This window comes from Micromys minutus (genome assembly GCF_963924665.1).
Source record: "Micromys minutus genome assembly, chromosome: 2".
NCBI classification, from domain to species: Eukaryota; Metazoa; Chordata; class Mammalia; order Rodentia; family Muridae; genus Micromys; species Micromys minutus.
Window position 1 is genome coordinate 7525398 of NC_137971.1, and position 13337 is coordinate 7538734.

General features: G+C 42.1%; 1 protein-coding gene across 4 annotated transcripts in view; it reads right to left on the reverse strand.

The window, feature by feature from the left end:
- Window positions 1-4595: 4595 nt before the first annotated feature.
- ADD3 (adducin 3) overlaps window positions 4596-13337 on the reverse strand; it is a 101024-nt gene continuing 92282 nt past the window's right edge. For 3 of the 4 annotated variants that reach the window (XM_080913144.1, XM_080913143.1, XM_080913145.1), the window contains exons 11-14: window positions 13146-13265; window positions 12100-12186; window positions 9077-9200; window positions 4596-6750 (exon numbers count right to left, since the gene is read on the reverse strand). In XM_080913144.1, coding sequence (XP_080769270.1) covers window positions 6464-6750; window positions 9077-9200; window positions 12100-12186; window positions 13146-13265 — 618 coding nt within the window. In that variant the 3' untranslated portion in view covers window positions 4596-6463. Of the gene's footprint in view, window positions 6751-7319; window positions 7416-9076; window positions 9201-12099; window positions 12187-13145; window positions 13266-13337 lie in introns of all 4 variants that reach the window. The other variant, XM_080913146.1, reaches the window with a different exon arrangement.

Consider the following 13337-nt stretch of genomic DNA (forward strand, 5'->3'; position numbering starts at 1 on the left):
GCCTTTTCTGCCTCTCAAGTACCTGGTCACCTACCTGTTCATCTGGCTGTGGTTTCCAGGACTATGGAATGTAGAAACTGAGGCACCTAGCTTCTCTTTACAGTACTCACATGAAGTCAAGTAAGACCTTGCTTTGGCTCTGAACAGTGACTGGTTGCTGGCTTCTCAGTGCTAACAGGATCCTCACAGGCTGTTTCCTTAAGTCTGAGTTCCAGGGACTGGGTGCACCCTGGTTCTTTAGACCTAAGGTCCTGCCTTGATTCTGACATTAGCCTGCAGAAAATAAGGGGGGGGGGGTGCTGTTCTTGAAGCTTCATCTGGCTGGGGCTCCTACTGCTGCAGCCCTGTGCTCTAAGACACTGACAGGGACTGCAGCATCCCCAAGGCAGGACACTTCACCAGATGCTGCTGGGTTTGCGTCTTGAGGTTCTAGGTCTCACTTGTTGGCCTCAACTTGCCAGTGGCTTTTTCACCTCAAGGTAGCCTCGTACCTGAGCTGCCCAGTGAGTGGGAACAGGTCCAGCACTGCCCCATCCAGTCTGCTCAGCTCTGCAGTTAATTGAGCCATGCTTGCTCTTTGGCAAGTCTATGTGCATATACTCTCTTGCTCAATATTAACCTAAAGGTCAGATGGAGCCAAAAAGCTTTTATGTACACACTCTTAGGACTCAAAGCTATTTAAGAAATATTTTAAACAAAGCCCCTATCATACTTTATATGTGTGCAGGAGACCCATGTCCCGTATGTACGTGTGCGCGCGCGCGTGTGCGCGCACACACACACACACACAAATATGTATTGTTTTAATTAAAAATACAGGATAGTCTCACAATGTATATAAGTAGAGAAGCCTACAAACCTGAGAAACTCAGAAGGAAAAGAGCCTTACTCCTCCCTACCGTCTGTGGATTAGTTAAATTATATTTGGGACACATTCTTGGGTTTCCTTTCCTCAAATGACCCTTCTTTCAGCCAACATTTCCAGTACCAAGCAGGTAGACAGTAATGTCTGTCCTTGTTAGTTTGTAAATGACTTTGCAAGTTTTGCCTGTGCTTGCAACAAGTTGGCTGTATCTCCGCGTTCTGTCATAAAACTGGGGCCATCGACTCTGCCGTGCCACTCACTGCTGCACTCCACCCCTGTTACCCAACAGGGACAGCCAGGGACAGCACAGGACTTCCCAGAGCCCTAGCTTGGTGGGGACCTTCGCAGGCAACAGCCGAAGGAGGAGGTTTGTTTGGATCCTGTCTATGAAGAAAAGGCCCCTCCCTCCATGGGCGACAGCCTGGCTGGCACTCACTGGAGAAGCCCTAGCAATAGGGCTGGGCTGCTAATCTTTAAGGTTTTTAATTGAAAATAAATTTTGTCACACGATATATTTAGATTAAGTTTTTCTTTTCTTTCAGGACCCTCCAGACCTTCTTACTAACACAACTTTGTTCTTTCTCTTAAAAAACAAAACAAAAACAAGCAAAAAGAAACACTTGTACACCACCTCCTCCTAGAAAATAATAATTCAAATAATAAGCAAAAGAGACCAATAAGACAAAAATGTCCAAACCCAACAGGACCGGCAAATAGATGGACAGAGACTGAGGCAGTGTGCAAAGCCTGCACAGGTTAAAGCCAGATGGAGTCAGAGTATCAGCAAGGGGAAGTAGGCATGAGCTCCCAACCCTAACCTCAGTTTCTTCCAAGGTAGGAACTCTTCTGCAGTGTTGGGTATTGAACCTAGAGCTGTGCACATTTTAGGTACAGGCCCCACCGTTGACCTTTATCCCCAGTGTGTTCTTGTTCTCTCTGTCTGTCTGTCTCATCGTGCTATGCACTAGGAATATCAAAATGTACATTTTTAATTTAAATCAGAAATGGTTTTTAAGTTCCACATGGAAAGAAAACAGCACTATGATTGACTGGAGAGAATACTGAGTATTTAAACAATTCAAGGAGAATCTTATAGCTTAAAAACATGTTAAAGTTTCCTTTTTCTATTAGATTTAAAATTTTTATTTTTATGTATATGAATGTTTTGCCTGAATGTATATCTGTGCACCACATGTGCCTGGTGCCCTGGAGGTCATAAAAGGACACTGGCTCTCCTAGAGTTGTAGATGGAAGCCATGGAACCCAGGCCTCTGGTGCTCCAAACCACAGAGCCACCTCTCCAGCCCCTAGTAAGTTTAAATGTTAAGAAAACAGTGAGTGATAAATAACATTCAGGCTTGCTCTTACAATTCATGTCCTTTGCCCGCCCATTCCTATTCCAAATGTTTGCAGGGATGTTTGCATTTACCCAACACCAAGTTATGTGCCTTGGGTTCCAACAGAGCCCCGTGTTACGGGAGGAGAGCAGGAGGCACAGATGTGGAAGACCCACACTGGAGTTCTGACTCGGTGCCCTGTGTGCTGTGTTAGGAAACTGCAGTGTCTCTGAAGAACTGGCTCTATACCAGACATAACCTGATATCTGTACATTTTCCTGAACTTTAGACCGTACCTACTGTATCCAGTTCTAAGTCAAAAACTAAAATAACACTTAGAGGCAGTTCCCCCGACTAAACATGGACTCTGGATCACCTTACAGTCATCTCCTGGCAACAAACCTTCTTTGAAAACCAAGTTTACCACATTTTCTACAGCCAGCCCCCCACACGTAATCATTCTGCACTCCAACATGTGGTTAGACATTCTCTCAATATTCGCTTTAATAAGTATCTCCCCTCACCTTGAACTCTACAGTTACGTCTAGACCAAGCTACCTCTGCAGGTTTTAAAACAGCCTCCGAGCACCTCTGAAGCAGATACAGACTGTCTTGCTCTGCTGGTGTGAAGATCCAAGAGCTGAGGCTCCAGACAGACACAGCACAGCGCAGCGCACCTCCGCGTCCACCGTGCTTCATTCTGAGGAAGAAAATTTCTTTCAAATCAAAAGTCAGTGTTTTATCTAAACATACTTAGCTGTGGCTGGACTTGGCTCTTTTCTAAAAACAAAACAGAACTAAACAACTCACTCGAGCCACCTGGAAAGAAGCACAAAGCTGGAACCGCAAATTCTGGGGATCTGAATCCACGGTCAAACCCCCAGGACTTCTGGTCTATTTTCTACAAAATGGGATACGACCTTCTACTTTATGGGATACAAAGACCATGTAAACCATAGCCTTTGGTTTAGAGACAGAAAAGGGACAGTCACTATCAGGCACTTCCTTAGTAAAGAGAAGGAAGTGTTGCATTGTCACAAGCATGAACCTGGGCCCGGCTCCTGTTACTGTCCAGGTCCCTCTCTCCACAGGCATCACAACTGCTGTGGGTGGTACGTGTCCTGGTGAACTAGGCACTGCTAAAACAACACAGCTGAGGAACATTCTCATGAGAATAAGTAACGAAAGAAACGTCATCCAAGTTCCTCACAACCAACATGGTAATCTACAGTCTAAGAAAAAGAAGTAGCTCACAAGACCTTGAAACTGGATTGTTAGGCCAGTCACACCACCTAGTGGCCACAGAGAAAAATGCCAGTCTGGCCAAGATCATTTGCATAGAAGCGTAGGATCAGGTTTAAAAAGTAGTCTAGCTAAGATAGACCAAGACGAGAGCACAGGTAACGAACGGTCTGTGCTGCTTCATGGAAGCAGGCCTTTTGTCTGAAACACTGTTTCCCCACTGGGCTCTTTACTAGCTGAGGAAACAAGTCATTATGCCCAAGACTATCAATCTATTCTTCTCTGAAGTCCTCTGTTTTTGTAAGAGGTGATTATAGGAAAAGCTCCGATGAACTAGAACCTCCAGTTATTCTTACGGCTTCCTCTTGCACTCCATTTCTAGGACAAAGTAAGAAAAAATTCAAAATAAATTATTCACGTGAGGGATTTGGTTGGCAGCCTTTGAGGGTGTGATTTTTTTCTCTGAAGATAGGGCCTCACAGAGTTGAGCCTCCATGCCTCTACCTCCAAGTGCTGGTGTCTCTAGGGTGGGCTGTTTTAAGTAGATAAAGCCAGGACACAAATGACATCCATGTTATGATGGTTGACATACAGGAAATGTAACTGGGCAAGAACTAGAGGGGAAGGAAAAACCCAAGCTTAAGGGAGAGCCGAGAGCGTTCCCTTTCCTGCTGTCTCCTACGCCGCTGTTCGTGTGCTTTTAATGCTTGACTGTAGTGCAGAACCATGTCTTTTATTCCATCAGCATCCTTAGTCCACCATACCTAACCAAAGCAAAACAGTCTTACACACACACACACACACACACACACACACACACACACACACACACATGCAAATACATGTAGTACATGGTGCATATATGTCTATAAAATATTTTAAGACTGTTTACTATTGTAGCCTTGGCTATTCTGGAACTAACAGAGATCTATCTGCCTCTGTCTCCTGGGTACTGGAATTAAAGCCATGTGCCAGCGAACCCAGATGTATGTATGACCTTTTAACTAACGTGAAAATGAACTTATCTCAGAGGACAGTTTTACCACTTTACTGTTTCACATTAAGTTTGGCAGATCACAGTCTAAATGAAGAAACCACTTCTGAATGGAAACCTCATTATACCAAATGCATATATTTAAAATACTGTTTATTGTGATTTAACATTAATTAGCATAACATCTAAGAGCAATATCAGATAACTTTTACACATTTTTCCACAGGACACTGAGTTCACTGGCTCATTCATTATGTCAAAGCAAGTAAAGAGAAGCATTAGCAAAAAGGTGCAATAGTTTACTATTGTGTTTAAAAATATTTATGCACATTGCATTCATTTAGATATATATATATATTCTTTTAAAGTTATGGAAAAGGATAGTTCACAGGTTACTGTGTCTACACACATTGTAATACAACAAAAATGATGTAGAACATAAAACAATCTTTAGATACACAGTTCAGCAACTCAAAGTTTCCACTACGAGATGAACTGGTTCCAGTAGTTAGTGAGATTTAGGAGGATGTCTGCAGCATCACACGGTCAGACAGAACCAGCCAGAGAGCTGTGCGGTCAACGTCACATCCGCATGCCAACTCAGCCGCCAGGGCACGTGCTTTATTTTCACTCACTGAGAATTTTGGGATCATCCACTTACATTGATCTGTGACATTACTTGGGAAAATGGAGAAAACTATATTAAATCTAGGTTTAATTTGTATTTACAGTAGAAAGGAAGTTAAAAGAAAATTTAAGTTGGTAAAAAAAAAAAATCAAGATTAAGTCTGCAAAAATCAAGATGTGATAGTTTTCTCGCTGGTAGGATTGGACCTGCTGATTTATTCTAGAGCCACCTTCTAAAAGGATGTACACTTTTAGCTTCTTTTAAAACTCAAATGTCAACTAAGACATTGATTTTGGCAGGAAATAGAAATTTAGAAGTTTGGGTCTCATGTTCAGGAAGTCAGTCTCCATGTTCTACTGTGGACACACGTCCCCGACAACCTCTCTTCTTTTCCGTCCTGTCCCTTACTCTCCCTTCCCTTCACCTTGGTACCTTATGATATGCTCTTCATCCACCAGCAATACTAAGAGAAAAATAATTATACGGTTCAAATACGACTCCAGACCTTTATGTGCCCTGTGGATGCCATGCCCCTGGACTCTTGAATTACACTCAGGACAAAGAAGCCTCAGGCGTGCTTTACTCTTAACTGCTTGGCTAAAATGCACATGACACCTTACACTGAAGGCGTACAAATGTTTTAACATACAAAAATTGTTTTTTGCAAGAGTTAAACTAAATAACTCATATTATGTGTACAAAATCCCCTCTATAAAAAATAAGGGGCTTTCTAAACTAATAAAAAAAGGAAGTTCTTCAAAAATTATAGTTTATTAAAATGACTTATTATTATTATTATTATTTTTTTTTTGGCAAACAGTTACTTCAGGTAAGGGAGTTTCATACTATGAGTAAATTCCAAACAAATCTTTTCTTAAAACACTAAAAAAATTATGTGCCAATGTATACTAATGTTCTAGCTTCTTCTTATAGAAGCTTTTAAAGCATCCCACTAACACCCATGGAAACAATAGGGACCCAAAAGACACAGCCAATAACCATGACAAAATTATAGTCTGATTAGCAAGAGAAGCAGCTGCTGAGAAGTCAAAATTCTCCGTCGTTCACTAGTGATTTCTCTGCAGCAGATACGATGGAGGAGGCCTGAAGTAACAGGCAGCATCTGCTGAGGACCAACAACAGAAGCGCTCCATGAGCGTAGGGCTGAGTAAAACTGGCAACGGTTGAAAAGTTCACTCACTTTGGACATATAAAAAGAGATGAATTTCAAAGGTTTTCAATAATGTTTTTGTTTTAGTAAAACCTCTTTCCAGTTTTTAAAGTCCAGTTTGCTGCATACCCCAATCTGATCTACCACCGTATATTAACGATTAACTAAAATATGGTATTTAACTGTGCAATGCCACAATGTAATATACAAATTACAAAAGGACTACTTAGGCCTCAACTTTCTCCTTTTTTTTGTTCTTTTTGAGAAAAGAAGGTGTGCGGAATTTCTTCTTTTTCTTGGACGGTGACTTTGAAGGTGAGCCATCAGGTGACAGAACCTCTTCAGCTCTGTCTGGGGACTTAATGGTGATCTCGATGTTGTCTGTGGTGGAGCTTGTGGTCAGCCGACCGACTCGGTGAGCAAGCTCGTCGTCTACATCGTGCATCTCGTCCTTGCCATTCACAACCATGACAGGCACATCCATGAAGCTCTTGGAAAACAGCTCGTGGTTGTCTACAGAAGGGGAGGGTGTGGGGTGGAAGATTTTACTCAGTCATCATTTCTGTTTCGTTTGCAAAACTGAGAAGTTTTAGCAATGTCCTAAGACATTCATTGCTTTAATTTGATTGAGAATAGATTATTATTTTAATAACATATGTATCTATTAGCATGAAGCTAATTTTCTTAAATGACACAAGAGGAAGAGAAGACAAGTGTTAAACACTGTTACAAAAATTGTAGTTTGATGACCTGCCTCCTTTATAAATCAAATCATTGTAAGTGAACACGATGGCAGATAGAGTTTCCTCAGTTTGAGGGCCTTTTGACATTTAAGACTGTAAGGAACTTCATGCTATTGATTAGTAGGTGCATGATATGGCAAATCAATTTTAATTCCACAAATCCGTAAAACCATGGGTTGGCCCAAACCAGGCCAATGTCAGCATTAGCAACAGTGAGTAAGGCAGCACCTAGCTCCTACGTGGGACGCACTGACAGAGGGACTGTGAGCAAGTGTCCGATCCCTTCCCTGGGACATGACAGGACTTACGAGGTGACGACTGGGGAATTACATTGAATACCTTCTAATCTCTCAGGGACACTTTGCGGTGACTGAGTTTGAGACTGAATTTGTGAAACAGATGCAGCATCATCTGAGAGTGACTCCTGCTCAGCATCTGTTGAATAAGATGTTCAGTTAAAAGCCATGCAAACAAAACAAAGCTTACGGTTTCAGAGAGGTTAGTGCGCACATCTACTGCCCGCTCATCAGCTACGAGCTGAGCATGCCAACTGCCATCCCACGTCAGTCACGTGATACTGAGGAGGCCGTGAATAGTCATCTGCACACTGAGATATAAGAAGCATGGACACTGGCAGCCCAGATGAAGAATATGTTTGCTTTAGCTTTTGCTAGTACAGGAAACCAAAGTACACAGTCACATGAAAAGACTTGCTTGCTCCATGACCGAGGCAGAGGCTCCACTGAGTCCCTAGCAATTTCCGGTTAGTGATTCTGGTTAGAGCAGTATTAGTGAGCTTATGCAGGAACGTGAAGGGAACTAATTACAGAAGAGTATGTGAAAGGTGACATCACAGTATGGTATCTGTTACCTGGCATCATTAGGCTTTCAAAAATAAAAGAGATTAAATAAAAACATTTTATAAAGTATAGAAGATATTTCCTTCCATCTTATGCTAGAACAAACAAGGTCAATATGCCACTTAGAACTACTTTCTGTAAGAACATTAATGAGTAAGGCAACTTGCTTTTGTGCTAAAGGCACAAATATATTAATAAAAATGGTTTCTTGGCTGGCCAAGATGTCAGTGGCCATTAGCTATCAGGTAGCCATGTATCTAACACAGACAATTCTTACTGACTGTTCTCCTTAGGTAGAAATGCTGATGCACCAACGCAGAGGCTCTTAGTGGATCAGAGCCCTCTCTTCTCGAATCCTTCTTGGCCAGACATTGTTATACACAATTCACTGTGTTTCAGGTGGCTTAATGCCCCAGCCCAACACCCCAGCCCCAACACCCCAGCCCCAACACCCCAGCCCCAACACCCCAGTCCCAACACCCCAGTCCCAACACCCCAGTCCCAACGCGCTGCTAGGTCAATCCTTAATTCTAGAGCAAAAGCAGAGCTAGGACTCAAGCACTAGCACTTCTTACTAACAATTTATTATTATTATTATTATTATTATTATTATTATTATTATTATTATTATTGACAAGTTCTCCCACTTAGCTTAGGTACTCTTCAAAAATGCCTCCTGGTTCAGCTGCAGGTGCTGGGGTCATACGCCTCTCTGGTTGGCTCTTTATCATCAGTTCCTAAGTAACCTACTTATAAACTTACAAAGACTTTCAAAGACAGAATAACTCCACTGCATTAGAGCAGCCATGTGTCCAGGAAAGTCAGTTCAAATTCCTAGCAGTTTATGTTAAATGTTGATTTTGAAATGACTATATTGGCAACCTGACACACCAGAAACAGATTTCACAAACATTAAAATCATGTCCTGGAGAACCTGTGACCAAAAATCCACATACCACGCAATGTTCAAAGCAAGACATGTATTTACTGTGTCTGGAGAGTCTTTATTCCTCTGGGCCTTGGTGTTATAAATCGTATGATAACACAGCCCATGTTCTAATTACGTTCTGAGAACAACAGCTTCCTCTGTCTGAACTGCAGAGTGGTTCTCTGTACTTGAAAGGTCTAGAGCAGAGGAGCTACAAGAGAGCGCAAAGCCCTGCCTTCTGACCTCCAGCTCGGGTGCTCTGTGTTGTCAGTGAGCTAACCCCAGACCTAACCTAAGCATGAACTGACCGTCCAGGCCTTGATGCTTTCTCTCGATTGTCTTCGTATATTCTTCGAGTTCTCCTTCCAGGAGATGACTGAACGGGTTAGGAGGAGCTGGTGGGCCCTGGTCATCGTCTTCAAACCGCAAGGTCTTACAAAGGGAAATTCCAACAGGTCAGATTCATTACCAAGTGCTCTACATATCTTTACTTACCTGTTACCTACACACACACACTACATACTCATATAAATGTTTGTATTACCCACTTCACAGCAACTGTAAGAAATGACAAAGCCACATGCTTTTTAACTTTTAAAATACTTGTATCAGATTATAAACAGAGCTACCATATGACCCAAGTACACAACTCCTGGGTAAATCTCCCTGAAGCAGTCAAAGTCAGCACACAACCGAGTTGCAGGGAAAAGATGAACAGTGAAAGAAAATCACACACACAATGAGTATTTCTCACCACAACCTACAGAACCACACTGTCTAGGGTCCTCTGTACTTCCAGGTGAATTCTAGTTTTGTTTTCACTTTAATTTTAAAAAAGATTTACTTCATGTATATGAGTACAGTGTCGTTGTCCTCAGACACACCAGAAGAGGGCATCAGATCCCATTACAGATGGTTGTTGAGGATTGAACTCAGGACCTTTAGAAGGGTAATCAGTGTCTTAACCACTGAGCCATCTCTCCAGCCCATTTCCCACAGCATTTTTCACAGCAGTGTCACAACTCCGAGTCCTAAGTAAGGCCTTTGGTACATTTTGCATTGACTTCTGTGCAGCTGAGAAGTAGGGACCTAGTTTTAGCTCTCTACAAGTGGGTTAGCAGTTAATAAAAAATGTACTTTTTCTTGATAGATATCTTTGGTACTTTGTCTCAAGTGTCATGGATATCTGTGTCTGGGCTTATTCTGTGCTCTCTAGTGCACCCACTGATTTTCAAGCAGGGCTTTGTGCCAGTTTTTGTTACTATGGCTCAGTAGTGTAATTTGGAGTCACATATCGTAATACTTCCAACCTTTCCTTCCTCCTTTTCTCTTTCTCTCCCGTGTGTGTGTGTGTGTGTGTGTGTGTGTGCATGAGAGAGAGAGAGAGAGAGAGAGAGAGAGAGAGAGAGAGAGAGAGAGAGAGAGAGAGAGATACAGATAGAGATTGCTTTCAGTAATATTGCTATTTTCTGAATAAGGAAAAGTGAATCTCTTCTCTCCTGTGTCCTTCATTCTCTTGCTCACTGCGTACATTGTTACAGGTCCACTATACACTGTCTTTATTATGTTGGTGTATGGAATGTCAGTTTCTAATTTTTTTTTTAGGATTTTTGTCTTTTGGTTTTAGAGACAGGATTTTCAATGTAGCCCTGGCTGTCCAGGAACTTACCCTGTAGACCAGGCTGGTCTCAAACTCAGAGATCCACCTGCTTCTGCCTCTCAAGTGCTAGAATTAAAGGTTTGTGCCACAATGTTTGGCTTCTTCATGACTTTTATCACAAAGGTATGCTGAATTTTGTCAAAGGATGTTTCTTGCATTCATTAAGATGAACATGTATTTTTCAGTGTTTTATGATGTCTGTTTATGTGCTGTATGTCTATTTATGTAATATATGTGCACGGATTTGCAGATGTCCAACTAGCTTTACATTTCTACAATGAAAGCAACTAGGTCACAATGTGTGATCTTTCAATATCTTAAATTTAACCTGCAAATATTGTATTGAGGATTTATGCATCCATGTTCATCAAGAAAACTGGCCTATAGTTTCCCCCATGATAAGTGTATCTGGTGCTGTGATTGAGGCATTCCTACTGTCCATGCAGTGAAGGAAAGTGTACCTCTTCTATTTTATGAGCTAGTAGTTTGAGGAACAATGGTCTTCTACAAGGTCTGATAGAACCCAACAGTGATGCTCCAGGCCAAGGGTTTGTTTGTTGGGAGACTGTTACTGCTTTGCTGTTGACTTTTGTTACTGACCTGTTGAGTTGATTTTGTTTGTTTGTTTTTAAAATACTTGACCCGATTTTGATAAGCCAAGCGTATGTAGAAATTTATCGATTTATTCTAGATTTTCTAACTTACTAGATTATACATTTTCAGAGTACTCCCTAGGGACTGTCTGAATTTCATCCCTTTCAGTCCCACTGTATTCCTCAGGTGTCCTTCCTTGTCTGTTTGGAATGGCCTGTGTGGTCAGTCCCCATAGACGTAGCGGCTGTGTGTGCATTGTGCCCACTGTGACCCTACTCTCTCCCTCCTGAATTGAAGCTGGCTCGTTATTCTCAGGTGAGTCACTAAGGCCGTTTATTTGCATAGTCTTCTGTGTGAGGTTCTGAGGGTCACACTAAAGGTCTGCGGAGAGCTCTGGTGATGTAGCCTTAAACACCAGGCTAAAGCTAACTCAAGCCTGTAAGTGTGTAAGAAAGGAAAGAAATGTAATCATGGGAGACCCACCTGGCTCAACAGTAAACACATAATAACATAAACCCTAAAAGCAGATTTATTAACAAGCAAACAAAAAACAAAATATGACACTCCTCCTAAGAGGTGTGGGGAGAACCGGAAGTATTCTGTGATCAGGCTGAACTAAATGTTCATCCACAAAAGTGTCACACACTTCTTATTTTTAAGATGAACTTTACTCCATGTTTTACAATCACTGAAGTCAGGAATCGTAAATTGATTGGCAGCACTGTTCCTCGTTAAGTGAGAAAGAAAGAACACCTGACAGCTGGTAACTGAATCACGGTTGAAAACCTAGAAACCTAGAGAAAGCAGATAACATTTTCTAAGATGGGTGTCATGCTATGCTGCCTAGGCTGCCCTTGAACCCGCAGTCCTCCTTCCTTGTCCTCTAGAGAAGGAACAGTTAGTTCATCTTTGCCTCTGAAAATTGGGGATGAAATGTAGCATTTAAGTTTTATGGATTCTTTTGATTTTTTTTAAAAAAAACTTTTACTTACAGCACCTTCAGTAAGGAAGAAGAAGATTAAAAAGCAAAGCATTGCTGTGGAGGATGGAACCCTGAGACGCAGTGTTCAGACTTACAGAAGGTGGCTTGTCCACAACGATCCCTGCAAGCAGCTGAGACTGTGGCCCTGCTGTCTTCAGGTCATAGCGATTCTGTTCCCGAATCTGGATGGAAAGAACAAGTTCTTGGGGTGACCATGCAGGCAGCGTCTGCCTGCTCTTTTCCTGAAAGCTTGTTGTTTCACGTTCTCAAGTAAGAGTCTTTTACGTTTCATGTCCACGAGCCTTTTCCACCTTCTGAACATTAGCATGCACTAATGCCCACCCCCTTGGCGTGCTGTCTCCTACTGTCTTACCTGTGAGAGAATCCTACTTCCCACAAATACAGGGACTTTAAAGCACAAAGGTGTTGAATATTTTCTTCTCATAGACCTGTTCACTAATGACTAGCACAGAGCTGGAGGTATCCAATCAAGCTAAAATTAATGCATTTAACTCTTAGGTTCTCAAACTTCTAAGCTTGTGACCAGATGCCACCCCTGGCGATTTAACCACTGAACAGGGTAAAAATTGTAGTGAAAATTTTGGTTTCTTAAAAACCCAATTATGTTATGTGAATGTGATTTTGTTTTAACACCACGTGTGGGATATGGGGGCTGTTTCAGATTGTCCATAGCCACTGACTATGACTGTCTCCTGCTCTAGGTGGGGCGTGATTTTTCCCATTTGCAGATAGTTTAGAATTCTGGGGACTCTTGAGAGGGTATAAATGTGAGAGCCTCAAGAGGGCCTGGGGTGGCTGCTGCAGCAGGCTCCACCCTCCCCTGCTGCTGGTTGCTGTTTTTATGTTTGCTATTGATGGCTGGCTGGTTGGAGATGTCCTGATGATGGAGATTAGACATGCCCCAAGGTCCTCGATGCCCCTATCTGCAGGAGGTAATCTAAAGAGGTCTATGCCCCATTTCCCCTATAACCTTTTTTTTCTCCTACCTAGTGTTGGAGGCTTGGAAGGGATTGGGGTGGAATGAGGGTTGGAAAAGTGGTAGCCAATAGAACCCAATAAAATTGCCCACAAACGTCCGCCTACAGGAAGTATCTCCTATGACCCCAGAGCTGTGTCTTACCTTATTTCTCTTTTCTAGCACCTCAGTTGGGTTTGTGTTTAAAGGAACAAACTGATTGGGATCTTCAATTTTGATAGGTGTTCCACTGCTAACTTTAGAGGAGTCCTCTGCTTTCATCCACTAAAGAATACACAACAAAATCATTTTTAGAGTGAAGCTTTGCACTGAAGAAGTATTAGACTCTGAGTAGCT